This window comes from Tremella mesenterica (genome assembly GCF_000271645.1).
Source record: "Tremella mesenterica DSM 1558 unplaced genomic scaffold TREMEscaffold_6, whole genome shotgun sequence".
Lineage (NCBI taxonomy): Eukaryota > Fungi > Basidiomycota > Tremellomycetes > Tremellales > Tremellaceae > Tremella > Tremella mesenterica.
In genome coordinates this window covers 299901-318027 of record NW_006711230.1, presented here as the reverse complement: position 1 = coordinate 318027, position 18127 = coordinate 299901, and the positions used below count along the sequence as shown (strand labels likewise).

The 18127-nt window shown below is 48.5% G+C and overlaps 3 protein-coding genes across 3 annotated transcripts; 1 reads left to right on the top strand and 2 right to left on the bottom strand.

Annotated features, from left to right (window-relative positions):
- Nucleotides 1-74: 74 nt before the first annotated feature.
- On the top strand, nt 75-7042 carry TREMEDRAFT_73980 (uncharacterized protein; the record flags this gene model as incomplete). The annotated part of the gene is made up of 17 exons (XM_007005143.1): nt 75-213; nt 269-417; nt 462-605; nt 652-904; nt 950-1529; nt 1577-2448; nt 2493-3156; nt 3178-3521; nt 3567-3691; nt 3738-4545; nt 4590-4732; nt 4779-5384; nt 5487-5810; nt 6053-6148; nt 6195-6552; nt 6806-6975; nt 7001-7042. The coding sequence occupies 17 exons, from the start codon at nt 75-77 to the stop codon at nt 7040-7042; spliced, it is 5817 nt and encodes a 1938-aa protein (XP_007005205.1).
- Nucleotides 7043-7119: 77 nt separating this feature from the next.
- On the bottom strand, nt 7120-11539 carry TREMEDRAFT_73979 (uncharacterized protein; the record flags this gene model as incomplete). The annotated part of the gene is made up of 3 exons (XM_007005142.1): nt 7120-7823; nt 8066-11035; nt 11096-11539. The coding sequence occupies 3 exons, from the start codon at nt 11537-11539 to the stop codon at nt 7428-7430; spliced, it is 3810 nt and encodes a 1269-aa protein (XP_007005204.1). The 3' UTR covers nt 7120-7427.
- A 2473-nt stretch (nt 11540-14012) lies between these two features.
- Nucleotides 14013-16929, bottom strand: TREMEDRAFT_62681 (uncharacterized protein; the record flags this gene model as incomplete). Its single annotated transcript, XM_007005003.1, has 9 exons — nt 14013-14101; nt 14137-14193; nt 14232-14286; nt 14333-14360; nt 14487-14544; nt 14601-15222; nt 15269-15388; nt 16184-16450; nt 16744-16929. 9 exons carry the CDS (start codon nt 16927-16929, stop codon nt 14013-14015), a joined length of 1482 nt encoding a protein of 493 aa, XP_007005065.1.
- Between the last annotated feature and the right edge of the window lie 1198 nt (nt 16930-18127).

The following is an 18127-nucleotide window of genomic DNA, read 5'->3' as shown; positions in this document are numbered from 1 at the left end:
AGTTTGGGCTGAGATTTTCACCCTCTTACAACCAAATTGCTGAATTTGAATGGTCTGCAAGGCAGCACGGCGGCATGGTGGACAGAATGAAGCGCAAAAGAGATGGTGATGGCACGGCACAGATCAGAAGTCATATCCCACGGCAGCATGCTACTCGGTTGTATACGTCTGGACGGGAGGTGCAAGATGCTCTGGCGCCGATTTCCCTTGACGGTGAGTTCAGTCCTACACCCAAGTTGCCAAAATGCTGTTCCGCTGATAGCTTCAGCCTTGGTGTCATTCCAGCATCAGATCTACACCCCTCATACTCATCTTCCATTACCTATATCCCACAAGACAGTCGCCCTCGTACAAGAATATCTCGAAGCTTCTCCATCATGTGACGAGGTCTTCAAATCATGGCAGCAAGGCGAGCAGGTGCGTCACTATATCACCGCACGTGAAGAAATGTTAACGTATAGCAACGGGACGAGAAACTAGTTCACGCTTCTGTGAGACTGTTATCGACCATTCTAAAAATCTTAACCCCCTTGCCATACTTTCAATCCTCCCTCACTGGTCTGGTCAACAAGATCATATCAGCCTCGGAACCTTACTACGACTCGGTGAGATTTACTTGACTTGACTAGCAGAACGCTAACGCTAATCAAGCTAAACTATCTCATCCAATCGGATAAAAGAGATGAATGTCTCAATGGTGTCGAGCTTGCCGCAGCGGCATTACATGTGGACCTACCTCGGGCCAGTGACGGACACGCAGAGTCTGGTCGTCTTTCTCTCCGCGTCTGGTCAGCGTTGGCCGAAGGAGGTAATCTCAAGCGTATCGGAAAGATGCTTGCTATGAGACGTAGGAATAAAGAGGGAATGCCAGAATATGGTGATCGTGATCCTCTTGACAGACCTGGTAAGTCCAGCCTCTGGCTGATAGTCATGAACTGATGTTGCCCAGATATCCGACATGCACTTCTTCATCTCATCCTACCTATGTTCCCAACACCCCTCTTTCAGGCCCATGCGAGACTGGTGATGCCCTCAATCTGGTCTCACATCTCTTCTGATCCTCCTATCACCGTCTATCGCATCCTTGACGCAGCATGGACGGCAATTACCGCGCAGACATCTGGACTTGGAAGAAGAACGTCTCTTGTTCTGCTCAACGAGTCGGCTATCGAACATCTCTTACAGCTACTCGTCCGTCAGGATACCGAGCCTATCACGGGCAAGAAGGTCGGGGAGATTGTCTCCGCTTTCTTGGACAGTGTGACAATTGTTCCAGGTCGAGGCGTTTGCTTTCCTGACGAAGGGTGGTACCCTCGTCAACCGACCGAGGACGATGCCAAACGTTCGTTCGCCGACCAGGAGTACCATAATCCCCGCGGCGATCCAGAAGAGCGTCTCAGGCGAGGATTACACAACAGGATTTTGTCCAATGTGGTCAGACGTCTCGGGCCCAAGGTCATCGACGAGCATGAACAGATAGGAGATTGGGTGGTGAAAGTCTTGCAATCATGTCCTGAGCTCGTTGCCAGGTCAGTCTTTCCAAGATACTCTTCCCATGCATCTCGCTGACGTTCAGCTACTGGCCGCATTCAGCCATGAGTATGGAGCCGAAATTAAGCTCAAGGTGGTGTGCCAATATGGCGTTCGCAGGGAGAATCGTGGCCCTTCCCCCACCCAACCTCTCTACCTTCCGACAACCCCTCCCCAAGGGTTTGTCATCAGTTGACGAATCAATGCCCTTTCGGACGACTCCCCCGGTCATAGCCACTGTAATCGAGTCGATCATGCCCTCTCCACTCACAAAAACGCACATCACCAAAGGTCTCCTCGTTGCCGACGACCTGGTCAAGCACATGACCGCGATTACGTTGGCCAAGTGTCTACAAAAGCTCAGCACGGTTCAAGACTTGTTTAAAACCATCGAAGAAGAGATCAGCACACAGCCCTCGTCGTCCACCACACTAGACTCTTGGAGGCGTGCTCGACGTGAACTCGAGCTTGAAGCTCGTCGTCGCGTGCCAGACGTTCAGACGATCATCACCATGGCCCAGAAGTCTGCGACTATGGCACCGGCCGATCCAGAGACGGATGAAGAGAAAGCCCTTGCGGCACGTTCCGGCATGCTCACTGAGGTGGCAATGCGACTCTTCCGATTGTACTACCGTACCATGCCCAGTATTGCCTCCGAGGTCAAGTTCGATCCTGGTCGACTTCTGGTGTCATCTTCTAGCGTAAAGGGCGAGCGCCGTGCTCGGAAAGATCTTCGATCAGGTAGTGTATTGAGTGACACGGGCACCGTCGCCAGTGTGGGTACAGTGGGAACGGTCGGCATGGGCGGAGGCTTCGGTCATACCAGAGGAGACGTTCAAGGTTTTATGGCTCTTACCCAGGTCCATGTGCTCGAGCTATTGGGAGAGTGGCAGGATTGGCAATGGGGCAACAAAGCTTGTTAGTCCATCTCTGGCTTCACTGACGACTGCTGACGTGGACAGCGGGGTCACAGTACACTTATCTCTACCATGTCTTGCAACTTCATTTAGCCACACGTCAACCCACCGCATACGCTATGACCACCTCTCTCCTTCACACTCTTCTCACCCCTACCTTGCTGTTCGAACACGACCCCTCCGAGCTCTCCATATGGCTTGACGCACTACCTCGAAATCCCTGTTCCCTCGATGCGGCCCTGATGACGCAGCAAATTCACCTTCTTTCCTTCTTCGATGATTGTGTGCGCCGATGTACGAAGACACCATACCGCTACATTGATGATCTTAACGCTTTCCTTCCCGATTACTTTTCATGGGACAAACCTGCCGAAATGCCTAGTCCCCTACTGATGACTTTACTGGAACAGCTCAAGGCCAAAGTCATGGGGCAACATATTTCGACAGAGGCTGCCGGGGTGGTGATGAACTACTTAGGTAGAATATTACTTTGCATGTGGGGCAAACAGAAAGATGGTTTCTTCATAAGTGCTGTGGTAGAGAGACTGGAGGCCATCGTGATTGAAGCCAAGCAGGCTGGTCAAGCAAGGGCGGGATTGGAGGATGTGGTCGGCCGGATACGAAAAGACATGAATGTCATCCAGGGATCAATGATAGCAGTCGCTGACTTGGACACCTCAGCTGTCATCCCACTCTTGGCGGATGAACAGTAAGTTATTCCTTATCATAGGGATCTGGACTCACGGGTCTATAGGTCATGGACTGAACGTTGCTTCGAACGCAAGCTACTGGATAATCTGGGGAAAGACTCAACAGTTCTGGTGAACACTCTAGAAGGAAATTTTCTTGGGGCTTCAGAAGGCAGTCTCACTCGAATGGGTCAGTTTGGGGTACATCTCGCCTGTCGCCCAAAAGTCAGCACGGACGAAGTCGTCTCGTTGCTACGAGTAATCTCCAGCTGTCTCCGGCTCTCGTTGTCCATCTCACCCAGTATGAGCCACAAAGAAGCTATCTTCGGAGATATGAAGATGCGAGATCTCCTCTCGTCCGATGGTGACCAAGTGTGGAGGAAGAGTGAGTACATCTCTGAGCTAGCTGAAGCTGCGTTGACAATGTCAGCTGTGAAGGGTCTCGTTGAACTTCTTGATCCTACGGCGGAGCAAGATCGAGCTCTTGCAGAGACCTACGTGTTGCAGGCTTTGGAAGGTATGACCGAGGACACGAGAGGGGATCGTTTACAGCAAGTAAGCGTGAACACAATCGCTGACAGGGAGTCGCTGATAAGGGCAGAATCTGCTACTTGTCAGTCCATGGATCAGGTTCATGGCTCCTCAACAGGCTCAAGAAGCGATTCACTCTATCTTGCAGCATCCGGCTCGTCTGGCCACCGTCAACAAAGAGATGATGGCTACGATCTCAGCCATAGCAATCCGGACGGCAAGTCTCGAAGCAGCCTTCCAATATTTCGGTTTCTTCGTCGACGCACAGCTTCTGGAACCCCTGAGTATACTGCTCCAGGGCGATCGCAAGACCCGGGTTGCCAGGGGAGGTATTCGGCCACAGCTCAACATCCGCGCCGATGACCTTAGGCGACTTATAGCAACAAACGCGGATGAAGCGTTCCAATTACTTGGACAACTAGTGGCGGGACAGGTCAAATCGGCGATTGCACTGTCCGAACTGGTCGTAGTAGATCCAACGCTTGCTTCGGATTATCGCTTTTTGCCATTAATAAATGTCTTGTTGTCCATCGATTCCGTCGCTAGCAAGTTGTACAACACCCTCGAAGGTATCGCACAGTCAGCATTGAGAGCTCTGAACGACGCAAGACAATCATCCGTCCACCAACCCGCCCTGGAAATACTGGCAAAGCTGGTGAATTTACTTGGAGCTGGGAGTTCGAGCATTATCAACTCTCAAAAGATTGTCTCTCCTCTCCGTGCGGCGCAAATTGCGGAAATACTTTGGCGAACTGGAGGAGAGACTCTACGTCCCACATGTGTTCGACTGGTCAAGCAATTGTTGGAGGGCCTCTGTCGGGCCCTGGGCTCACAGGTAAAGCCGACGGAGGAGATTCTCCAAGCTTGTCATATTTTTGGTGAGTTGAAACTCTGTGTAGACCTAGCTGAACTGATGTGGTAGGGGCTGTTATTGGAGAAGCCTCTGATATAGATATGGAAGTCGAGCAGGTAGAGAGATACATCATCTCCACAATCCAAGATCATCTGGATGTCCCTGACATCGTGGATCTTGGTGCCATCCTCGTCAAACGAACAAGTATGAAGGTGGGTCCCGTGACCTGTTGTGATATTCAAACTAATCTACTTGTAGGCCAGCTTCATTCGACAACAATTGCAGAAATTATTCGATAATCCCCAATTCAACTCGCTGTCTCGATCCGACCAAGCTCATACTCAACTACTTCCGACTGTACGACTTATCCATGCTCTTTTTCACGCATCTCCCTACGCTTCTTGCCAACCAACATTCATCGAACGTCTTTTACATGTTTACAAAGGTACTCTTTCTCACTCGGACGTTTTGTTGCTTTCTATCTTCCAATTATTCGAGCACCATAGCAAGATCTCCTGTCTTTCCATACTCCGGTGTTGGTCACCTTCAGGTATACCTCGACCACAACGAGCCGCTGAGACTGTCGCTTCTCTCGACGCTCAGAAGGTATTTGTTACTTGTGTTCGATATCCTTTACGACGAGCTGTGCGGGGCGATTTCTCTGACTCAGAAGAAGTATATGATCCCGTCTTCATTTTTGGATTGTACGGAGCGACTCTGGAAGAAAGCTTGAGTGGATTAGATTGGGTTGAGATATTGCGCAGTAATGTCATGGGTCTGACGATCTGTGCTCTGTCTTCCAGGGATGGCGAAATGCGTGCTTTAGCAGCTGGATTACTTTCGAAAACTCTGACCTATCTAAAAGTGAGTTCTCAACCCTTTTCTTCCGCTATAATCCCAAGTAAGCTGTACCCGGTGGAAGAAAGAGAGCTGGAGAGATATGTGGCGTAGATGTTAATGAAATAGACTGTGACATTTCACGAAAGAGCTCAACTTATATACTTTCTTCGTCTTCTACGTCATTCTATCCCTCCTCCTTCCGAAACAACTTCTTCTCCTTCTAGACTTCCTCCCTTGATCACACTCTTCTTCGCTCATATACTTCGTACACTTGCGAATCCCTCTCATTTCCTCTACCCATTGATCAGTAGGTTCTTCCTCCAACGACCAACATTCGATCCGGAGGATGTTCCATTATTATTTGGCATGTTATATGCCTCTGGGGATTTTCATAAACGTGAACGTACTTGGATCATCAGATTTCTTCGTGATGGTGTGAGCACTGCACATGTAGGTTTTCTTTTTGAACCTTGACAGTCTCATACTCGCTATCCAACATCCTCATCACTTCCTATTTGCTTCGCTTTCAGGTCGTCCCATTTGACTTACCCCGATCATACCTTTTCTCTACCATCACTCCACTCTTTTCAGAGTCATACACCATCCACTCTCGGTATGCTCACATATATGATCACCAGCGCTCAGGTCGTCATTGCAATTTCGAAACCTAAGTTCTCACAGCTGATAAATAGGATTGGAAAATTCTTCAAAGACGTAATACATTCACTCTCCTCTCGACGATATATCAATCATCTCTCGATCCTTCCCTCCGTCGATTGATCCTACAAGTACGTCTTTATTTCCCTTTATGACTAAGGCTTTTCTGATGGTCAGGCTATGGAATCCATGACACTGATACCTATAGCAGCAAAGTCGCTGATTTTCCGAAACGGGATCATCCCTTGGTTATCCATCCAATGGACTTTGGGAAATGGGTCTTCTTTGAGGAGTATAGAAGAAGAAAGATCTACGTTTCTCAGATTGGTAGAGAATTTGATGATCAACCTCATTCCTTCTCTCGATCATCCCTCAGTCGATCACATCCTTTTAGACAAGGAGAAGATCAATCAAGAGGATGTTCAGGACGGTGCGACAAAGTCCAATGAGGAGAAGGAAAGATTCAAGAAAGGGGATAAGGATAATTGGTTGGTATATGTGGAATCTTTCTTGTTGCAAGCTATGAACGAAGCCAGTGAGTCTTCCTTTTTTTGACTGCATCTTCCTCTTCCTCATTCTTCTCACTTTCGACTCTATTCTTCTTGTACACTCTGCTTGCTTTCTTCATTTGCTCCAAGCCTTCTATTCTAGCTTGTCTGAACTGATTTCTTTCCCTTGCTTGTCTTGCCTATCTTCAGTAGTCTCTTTCCTCTGGATGTGGACTTCTTTCGCACCACTCCACTTGTTGTTTCTCATCCCCCTCAAATCTCAGACTGTGCTAACGGCAGATCCTGACCGAATCAACATCATCTCCCGCATACTATTCCGTCTCAGTCAAATACGTCCAATCTCGAAACGTCTCCTCAAACCTTTGATCAACAAAACGGACAATATCCAATTACCCGTGGAATCCATCGAACTTCTCTTCCGTGCCGGATTGACTCTATCCCCCTCCGATGTCAAAGATATACAAAATGAGTTAGACAAGTTGCGTTGGAAAGTACAACAGCTCGATACTCCTCTAGGTGATTGGGTCCGTAATAGAATCAGAGAACAAGAATGGGGAAAGATCATTTATAATGAGTAGAAAGTACTATACTGTAATTTTATTCATTCTGCATTTTTTAGGTTCATATTTTCTCCACATGCCACAGTTTACCTGAAAGAGCAGTGTTATATCCTTCCCTCTTCTTTGCTGCGTTCTTCCTCCCTTCCTCCCTCGATTCAGTTTATTCTATCAACCTACCGATATCTACCACTCCCCTCATCTTTCTCTTCCATGACTCCTACTCATGACATCTGACTCATTGCACTTCTGATTTCATCGGCTGAAATGAGCGTGACGTATCATCGATGTATATTCCAACTGATACTAGGATACTCCAAGCCATTATTCGAGTCTCAAGATTTTTACTCCACTTTAGGTTTCACCATATCACCCGCAATACTAGCTCTTGATTTTCTCAAGGTCGGATTTGAACTCGTAGGAGTAGCAGCTGATCCCGACCCCCTCTTACCCCTGATTGTAGGGAGCACCAAAGGACTCGAATCTCCCACTATTGTCGCTCGTCTACGTTTCGGTTGTGGTGCGTCGGACGGAGCTGCAACTGCGCATCTCACCAATGAACTTTTTTGTGAACATGATTGGTTGCTTGTCAAGTCAGGAACGGATTTAGAGCTACTTGACGAGGCGAGAGATGATTGAGAAGAGTTCATAGATGTTGTTTGGGGATCGTCGGCTGCGAATACGGGACCGAAAGAGTCGGAAGCGGAATGAGGAAAGGTGACTCCTGCCATGACTGCGAACTGGGTTGTCAGCGTTGAGCTAACAACTCCACAGGGCTACACAACGGCGATGACAGTAGATGATATGTTCCTCTAAGTGAATCGCTGATGCGTATGGGGAAGAGACTTGTGCAGTACAAGGAAAAAGCCAATAGCAAGGAACGGAGAAAAGACATAGAAAACGTGAGGAAGATAACGAAAAATTATTATGAAGAGGATGGATGGATGAAGAATAGGATGAAAAATGGAAAAAGATGACTTACGATAGAGAACAAATCATCTCTCAAAATAGTCAAGACAGTTGATCCCTCTTTCACATCCAATTTCTTAGGATAAGTCTTCGCTTCAGCTAAAGGAACCCAAACTCCACACACCCCAGGAGCATAAAACACCCCTCTCGAATCTTTCTGTTGCATGGCTTTGTGACTAGCCCCCGGAGGTCCTATAATCTCTCTATGTTTATTCGAAGGTACCGATAAAGCATTCAAAAAGGCAGTGGCATTGACAAAATCCGTGTCGACTCTTCTTAGAAGTGTTCCTTTCTTTCCCGCTGGGGTTGTGTATTGCTGTGAGTATACAGGTATCTGATTTACCACACAAGCATCTAGACCCGGACAAATACTTCTATAGGCTCCCCCTCGAGCACGAGCAGGAGGATTGGTGAATCCCGAAGCGGCGTTGGGAGGAGTGATTGGCCGATCTGAAGATACCGTGGTAGGTGCTGATAAGTGAGAATCTGTGGATGCCGCCGAGGACGGACGAGGTGAGCCGGAAGAAGGACTGAGGGCGGGAGGAGCAGGTTGGATGGGTCGATTGGTTGTCAAAGTGAGTGATTTCACAGAAGATCCAACGTTGTTAATAGTGGCAGATTTGGGATTATTTGTCTGAGGGGTTTTGTTGGATTTAGGAACTGAATTGTTGAGAGAATTGGCATTGATGATAGTGTCAATCTCTGAGCTCAAGTCACCGTCGAAGAGCGCATTCATCTGGATCGGAGGTGAAATCAGAGCTTTCGGATCCACAGCGTAAAGGGCAGGATGATCCCCGATGAGAGACAACGCCGAAACGCTTTGTAACATGAGTGGAGAGAGTACACCTGGAGTGGTCGGATTCAAAGAATCTGTTGAGTTCCATGACGCCGAGGTCAAATCAGCCCAAGGTGATTCGGCAGCGCTATCGGTAGAAGGTGTTGGTACCGGGGGCGTTGTACAATCTTTGACTTTCTGTCTGAAAGCTTCAAAAAGAGCTTTGGCTTGATCGGCTTTTTCCTTATGCGCCTTCATCGCTGCTTCATAATTCGCATTCGCCTCAGCCCAAGCTTCTTCCAAATCAGCAGTGCCAATGGTCCCTTCCAAGGATACTTCAATGTTCATTTCGTCCAGAGCGAGTAAATCTTGATCATTCATGGGGTTTGGGGAGGGTGGGCGTTTGGAGCGAGATGATTTCTTGCGTATGATCTTCGGGGTAAATTTCGCAGCTAAACTTCCTACACCAATACATCCCCATGTCCCTGTACCAGTCTGCTGTCGGATCTTCCTCGCTCGAGAGGGCGTCTTATCAGACTTTCCTTGTGAAGGCATAAGCTGATCCAACTCTTCTAATGTTATACTCTCCGGTCCGACAAAGATCTCCTCGAAGATCCTAGAACCATTAAGAGACTCCAACTCGGGCAGTTCGGAAGATCCACTGGAGGGGGAACGCGACTCAGTGGAAGCTCGAGACCCATACATCATAGCACTGTTATCGTCCGCAAGGGTAGAAACGGGAGAAGCATAGTCGTATGGTTCAGATTTGACGTCCATAGCTTCTGCTGCTTCCTGTGCCCATGCTGCCGTATGCATTTGTTTATCGTGCTCCGGTGTGATGTCGCCCATGGTTGAGTTGAGTTCGATGTCGGACATGGAATCATCCGCCTTCACAGGCAATTCCCCGTCACTCATCCAACTATCCTCGGGGTCGGTCCCTGTTTCAAACGACTCGTCTGGTAGGTGAAGATGTTCGCATGGGCTGCCTTCGGGTTTGAATTCTGGGAGTTCGATGGGCATTGGCGCAGGGCTTGATGCCACTCTCCATTCGGTCAAAGCGAAGGCTTCTAGCAGGGGGGCTCGTAATTGCCCTCGAGAGAGTGCTTGGGCAGTAGCGGTAGAAGAACTATCGGTTATACTTGATATGTCAGATGGAGGTGATCTAGCGAGGTCGAGGATAGGGTCTGTATGTCGATAATCCGGGGAAGGCATGTTGAACAGGACCCGTAAAGCATCGGTGGCCTCCTTCACTTTCCCCTCATCTTCTTCATTCTCATGCTCCCCATCTGACACAGCAGCGGGTGTCATCACCCAGTCATCTATCCCATCTGCTCTGGTCTCATCCCCCGAGCTCGAGGTTGAGTCGTCATCGTCAAAGCCGCGGTGGGGGTGATCGCGACGAACCATCCAGCTTGTGTTGTCAAGGGAATGAAATGGGAAGGGAGATGAGTGGGGGACGCTGTTGAACGCTGGAAGGATGGGGGTAAGCGATGAGTTGAACATGTCACCGAACGCGGAGCGATTAGATGGTAGGGTACTACAGATGGATAATGGTGGAGGCGCAAGTTTTCGAATTCGCGGTTTAGATGGACCAGGATCGACATCCATATCCGAGTCCGAGCTTTCGCTATCGGATGAGTCGAGAATGTTTCTGCTGGGGGTTTGAAGTTTACGGGGGGCGGGTTGAACGATGGCCGGAGTGGGATCTCTGGAACCACTGGCACTTCTCGAAGTCATATCGCTATCTTCTCCTTGAGTTGTACCAAGGACAAGCCTGATCTTCACCGGCATCGAAGGTTTGACGAATGGTTTGGGCTTCGGTTTGCTCTCCTTCTCGACTTTCTTAGGCTTCAATGAAAGCTTCCGTGGGAGGGACTTTGGGACCTCGAGACCTTCGAATGGATTGCGCCATCTCATACGTCCCGCTGCTTGGCTCAAATACCACACGGTACCCTTTGGTCGACCGGCTCCACTGAAGGCATGAGGATGGAGGGCCGGCTCAAGGGCTGCTTCGCATACTGAGCCTGCCAGCTGATGTTTGGCGAGAAGGGGTTGTCGACTAGGTCCAGACTTTTCACATCGTTTGAGATGTCCTCGAATACTGCTGTTGATGATCGCGCTAGGTTCGACAGCGACGGACGGTGGTCTAAGCCAGCCTTGCTCATAGATGACAGCTGCAATCTCTTCTGCCGACAATGCACGGTTCTCCTATGGCCATCAGCACTGATTCCGATTCTTCATCTAATGACAAAGGTAAAAAGAACTCACATGAAAGGCCAGAGCAGCACAAGAAGCCATCAGGATCTCATCTCCGCCGTCGTCATCCAAAACTCCACACTTCTCCCTCCCACCATACTTCTCCGGAAAGGGACATGGCACCTTCTCCTTCTCCTGAGCTTTACGCAGTCCATGACTCCTCGATTCAATCGTCGTCTTGGATACCTTTGGTGTATCGAGTCTTGTTTCAGAAGGAGTTATAGGCGCTCCTGGACTTCGTGTCGATCGTGGTTTGAGAGAAAGTTTACGCTGGAGGAGGGATGAGGTAGACGATGCGGAAGCCGGGGTGGATGGTGTAAGATTGGTCGGTGGAAGATTGATGAGCTGTGGGTTGTCTATGGGGGCTAGAGGATAATCGAGCGAAGATCTGCAGTGCCTGCTTGGACGTTGAATTGGAGTAGACACGGTGGCTGCCGACTTCTGGCTCGGTGCCATTACTTGTAGAGATCGTTCGGTGACTCCAAGGGGACCAACAAAGGTCTCTTGGTGTCCACGAGATGGAATGTGAGACAATCTGAAAGAAATGACTGCGCCAGTCAGCCATGTATTGACGGGTGGCAAAGGAATCGGGGAGACCGAAGGCCGTAAAGTGAAATCAGGGGAGGGTGGAATGACAGGGTGATGGAGCGCGACGTTTGAGCGAAAGGAATGGGAGTCAAAGGCGTCGCGAAATCACCAGTTTTGTTTATTCCTGTGCTTGGCTAGGCTTCCGAAAGCTAAGAGGAGTCTCTAGAGATCTCGATAGGCTGCTCGGCGGTGACCAGGGAGTGGGAGGAAGGGTTGAAGACTGGGTAGAAGGGCAAGTCTAAAGTCTGATGAGTCGCGTGGTTGTGATGAGGAAGGAATGTTAATCACCAGAAAAAGTTCTCGCCACAGGTCGTCACCAGTCGCCCGTTAGATGGCCAGGTGGTCCAGGTGATCAACCCGAGTGAAGTCTCGATTTCCAACAGGTGAGGGTCCTTTTCACTTCCTGGGCTCCTTCCCTCGATTTCTATATGTTCAGTGACGACTCGTGTGGTTTGTTGTGACGTTGCGTGCCGTGAATATGATCGGCAAGATTGTTGGACCGATGATTGAAGTAACGTTGTAAAGGTATTTGTTAGTTGGTGAGATCGTCGCGTAGCTAGTAGCTTGGTGTGAAGATGAATCAATCGAATGAGGAATGTGATTTGGTCGACCTGGATATATGTTTCTCCTGTGGTGTTTTGTTTTTCTTGTCAAACGTTTCGTGAGTCGTGAGAATCAAAGGTACCGTTAAAGAGGGTATTCCTTATGGTTTCTATGCGTGAGTAAAGTCTAAAGAGGAAAATCTATAACCGAGCCAGAATAGTGAGAAAGGGTGATGATGTGAAGAAGAGAGTGAGAAAGAGAGAAAAAGAGAAGGAGATGATGGTGGACGAGATGACAATGTTCAAAGGGAGGGGGAAGGGGGCGATAAGGGGGAGGGGGAGGGGGGGGGAGAGAGGCCCGTGCATTGTCCAACGCCATTGCTATCGCAGAGATGTAGCAGAGGAACGCGCCCGAATTCTGCATCAAACCAACGCCCAGCGCTACCACCATCGGTAAACTTATGTAATCCGGCCCGAAGTGTCATATAACACTCATGACGAGGGGTGAGGCTTGGGGCGTGGGTCCATTGAGAAATTTCATGCTCCATGACCACCATCAAAGCCATGACTCCCTTTATCCAGTACGACAAACAATACGAGTGGTGAGGCAGAGATGCCGGCCGCCGGGATCAAACGGGAAGGGGAGAGAGGAAGGGCGAGGAAAAGGATGTAAGACAGAAGAATCAAAAGTGGTGGATTGTCAAGTGAGACTGAGACTGACCTGGTTATGTCTATAGATGCCACTGACGACTTAGCCACCAAAATCTTGCTTCTTTTCGGATCGGCGCTGCCAATCCCTTTATGTCCTATTAACTTCTCGTATCACAGTCGCAGACCTAACAGCTTCGAATTTTATTGACGAAAGAGAAGAAAGAAGAAAGAAGAAGTAGAGAGAATAGAAGAGATAGAGATGGAAGAGATAGAAAGAGAGTTGGAGTGAAAAGGTGGAACATGTGGGAAAGGTCGAAAAGGACATCGTCACCTCTTCTTTACCCGAACGGCACTCCAAGCAAGGTGGCCAAGCAGCAAGACTTGTACGTCGTCGTATACATGGACCCAACTCAAAACTTCCCAAAGTGCAAATCCCCTGGACTCACCCTTCCCCCCTTCTTCCCCCCAACCTCAGCTCCTGACCTATGGGATATGGGCTGCGGCACTTGGGACGGTTAGAGAAACCGGTGGAGGGGAATCAGGGATCTCGGAGAATTCCGTCGGAGCCAATCAGGCAGGTAGTGCAGGAAGTAAGTGGCAAAGTGGCAGTGTGGCAGAATGGCACCAAAGGGAAGAAAATTGAATCTTCAAGCGACGCGCGTCATCGAATCATTCCATATAATCCTGTAGCCGGAGAACCGATGAACATTTGTAGTTGCGACTTGTCCCGATGCAGCAAATCTACCGACATCGCCATGTCGCGTCAATATCGACCATGGAAACGATCAGGGTATCGAGTTGCCTCCGGTTCACCCGGCCCCCTATCAAGATATAAGATAGTGGCAGTTAGAAAATTGTCACTCGGTACTTTCACATACATACAACTCTTACAACAAACATACTCGAACACTGATCTCTCACGCACGGTACACCTATTCACAGACACACCCCAAACTGATCGGACATCATTCTCCTGCCATTATCTCTTTTTATCGATGTCCGTTGCCTCATGTAGCCTTCCACACTTCACCAACTATCCGAATGCGATCATGACGACTCATCCCTCGCCCGTATCCTCCATCTTCCCACCTTACGCCAAGCAGTCAATACCTAATAACAACCACTTTGTTCGTCCCGTCCGAGACGTCTCAGTCCGGAGGTACCGGTATCCAAGCGAACGATCCGGAGTGTCCCTGAGACGATCCTAGATCACCCAGCGAGGGAATCTTGACACCATCTAAACATCAGTCCTTGTCTCCGTCGTTCACTCACTTTGACATGACTCATGTTCCGGATGACATTTTAGGCAAACCTTTCGACGACGCCAGTCTTTCCATCAGCGTTCTATCCGTGTTTGGAAAACTGACTAGTAAATCCGCAAATGGGACAAACCCAATCTCCATCTACACCAAGAGGAGGAGGCTAATGTCAACTATTCATCCTCAAGATCTATCCTAGAAAGACGTACGATACCGACTGGTCTTGCTTCCGTACATCTGAACATCAGAACCCAAACATTGCAAGGACTATCCGGAGCCGACCCAAGTCAAAGCCAAGGAAGATGAGCAGAATCAAACAAGTGAAGGATCGGAGAAAAGGGAGAAAGATGAACGCGGACGTACCGACGACAACTCTTGTTCCGACCGAAATTTGCATAACCACATCCATCTCTTGGACAACCTTCCCATCAGCTTTGATTAAAGTCAGATCAGCTGTTCCATGTAACTCCGACTCACGCCAATCACCAGCGGGCAAAGGAGAAGGTGTATTCCATACAGGTAACAAACCCATCTGCCCCACTCCTCCAAAGTGCCGGGTCTCTGGTTCGGGCAGAACATCTTGCTTGTTCATGTAATTCTCGATAGGCCCTGTCAAGCCTGGCGGTGGGATGCGGAGATTCCAAGCTGGGAAAGAGGGTGTCAGAGGAGGTAAGTCCGTTTCCCAGTTGTGTACATTGTCTGACTTGATAGCATTGGGATCCTCTACCGAGCCGAGGGGGGTGAACCACGGAGGAGAAGCGATGAGCTTTCGGACATCGATTATTCTGCGAATATTGATTATCGCTTGTTCTGCATCTTGGATCGAGCTTTTCTCAAGCTTGGCAGAGTCTTGGGGTGCTCCAGTCTTCTCGTTTTTATGGAGATGCACTGACTCTTTGAGGGGACGCACATAGAAAGGTATCATCCTAGCTGATGTTGATTCCCGATTCAGATCATGAGCAGTGAAGACATTCGGAAGCATGCCGTGCTTTGCTTGGTGAGAATAGTACGGCGATGGAACAGGAAGCATCCGACCGCGAGAGGAGCTCATCCGTTCCGAAGTAGCGGGAATGAACCCATGCAAGGAGGAAGTGTACGGCTAACCGTCAGCTGACACACTCACACTAAGAATGAAGACAACTGACCAGAGGTCCCTTCGAGGGTGCCATAGGAGACATCGATCCGCGAACCATGAACGACGCCCAGGATTGAGTGGTGGGTCGGTACGCAGGATGAGACCTGCCAAAGAAGTCTTCGAGATCTTGCTGGTAGTCAGTGAAGGAGAGGAGCTGTCAACGTAACATGAAGGGAGGAACGATCGAAATCAGTGAAAAGATGAGGTGTAGAAAGAGAGTACACTCGCCGGAAGAAATTCAGAGTTCATCGGGGTGGATGAGTACTCTGTCATGTCTTTGGAGGTGTTTGAGCTTATTTAGTAAGTAAGGATAAGATGGATGTTAGCCGATCAGTACAGTAGAAAGATCAGTGGGAGTTTGACAACAAGTGGGTATCCGGATTGGGATTCATCAACTCTGGAAGTCCAACTTATCGGGGAAGTCAGGATGTGACTCGCCTGAGGCACATAGGGAGATGAGAACACGGTCTGGGGAGAAATGAATGAAGTAGGTAGTTAAAGCGTGTGATGAATTAGTGGAAGAAGTAGTGTAAGGATTTTCTCAAGATGTTTAATAATACCAGGACTGAGGTAGAGGAGAGATCAATGAGAAGGTTGTTAGCTACTTACCTGACTCACGTGCCAACACAAGGATGAGGATTGGGGGAGATAGGTGGATTGGACAGTTTTAAGGGGTGAGTGTATGAGGAAATAATGTAGAAGATGAATGAGAAGAGAGAGGGAGGGAAAAGGAAAGATTGACGGCTCATTTGCTGATGAGGTCGGATCAAGTGTTCCGAGCAAGGCCCAGGATTGAGATGTTTAGAACGTGTGTCTCTTTGTGGATGCTCAACCCTCCCTGATTCCTCCTTGGCAACGTGATGAGATTGGCCGACAATGACTTTGGGAAGAAGGGAACTACAGAAAGTTCGAGCACCACACTCACCATGTTGACTCTTTTCAGTAAGTCTTCTTCAGGTGAACAGCCAGAGTATTGTTCATGGTGAGATTGTATACATATCTGATGAAATTGACAAGGATATGTAGGTTTCTTTCTTGCCCACCACATAAATAACCCGTTGACACAAAATTCTGTTATTCCTGATCCCCACACCACCTTTCCATTGGATCTCTGTACCAATTTTGATGTACATATAATCCATCCTTCATCTCCCCCTGGCTTCGGACTCATACTAGTTCGCGGGGACAAGAGCTAGATGTAGTCGTTGTTTGACCTTTCAGCTCCGGTTTATAGGTGGCTTGAACCATCAAATGAACTGTACCTGTGGAGGCAAGACCAAGCTCTACAAACATCTCACCTGTACGGTACGTCATTTCCACGTGTTCAAAGAAGGTTGAGGTGTTCATGAAAGAGAGTTTCCACGGCATACGCCGTGGTGAATCGTGACCTTCACCATACTGAATCGCCTTGCTTTGGGACACAGAGACCAATCTAGGGATTCGTTGCTCCGATAACATTTTACTGGATATTTCTAGTCGTCTCACGAATACGCATGAATTCATGCCATTCTCGGTTGGGATTGGACGATGAACATGTGCCATTTCCACAATGGGACTAAGTGTTGTCTCAGGGTGACTAAGATCCTCAACTAAATCCATTGCCTCAATGGAACCCCAATTGTAAGTTGTACCTGCAAATGGTTCTGGTATCTGATGGTTGAGAGATACCATGGGGAAGCGCTTTTCATATTCAAGACTATAGTGTCCTGTTGCGTCCTCTAGATTGACCCACAGATGGTTTTGTTCCTTTAACCACCTGCGTGTCTCCATGAACCTGTCCGGGAGGCGCAGATGGAAGACTCGGGTTATGTACAACTCGGAGTCTTTCACCTCCAATTTGGTCTGAAACCTTACTTGTCACGACCAGTACTTATAGCGAGATCAACTCTCACTAGCAGAGTTGATATTGAGCCTTTTAGGACGGTTTATGATCGCGGGCTCGCTACCCGGTCATGACAGAACTACACCAAGCCTACTCTGAACCGCCTTACTGATGAACTCCTGGCCGTGTATATCAAAAGAAGAGCCCTCTGTGGAAACAACCCATCTAGGAACAGTTTCAGCAGACTGTCTGTTCAGGATCTCCTGTCCCTGTATACGACGAGACTGAGAGACTGGCAGACGAGGTGCACATTTTGTAGATCTCTGAATATGACTGAGCAGAGTGTGTGAGATAGCTCTTAGAGACTGAGACTGGGACTGCTGCTTATCAGTCATTAAGTTATGTTTGGGAAAGGCTTAGATGAGGATTCCCCACGGTTGAACCATTTCATGTGATCCGTACCCTCTCGAACCTATTTCCGACGTATGAATCCAATGACGCAACTTTCCCTTTGATTGCGTCTCACCTTTCTCTACTTACAAGGTAAGAGACTTCAAGTCAACCATGATGTCATGAGAACAAACTCTTTCTTTCTTATGAGTCAGGACTCTTGGAATGTTTACTGATAATTAGATGATAATACAGAGGGGAAAAAGAGCATGCATCAATTCTACATGTCTCTATACTTATCACATTCCACTCACACGCAGTAAACCAGAGACGATCGAATAGAGTTCAGATGATAAGTTGAACGAAGAAATATTTTCGATGGAAGGGGTAATTATCTAACGGCGGTTCGGCCGTCCTGGCCCGATTCTATCGGCTAACAAGGTCGGGCGGTATGAAAGTTGATGGTTCATGGCTGAGGTAAGGACTAGAATGCCAACTTTTCTGTGTGAAAAGACTGGATGGACATCACACCCTGAAATAACATCAAAGGACTAAAATGACATTACCACTCTTAGGAGATTTTGGTCCCTGCGCAATGAGAATGACACTTTCTAGTATCCCTGTGGGGTTAAAAATATCTTGAAAGGATCAAGTCTC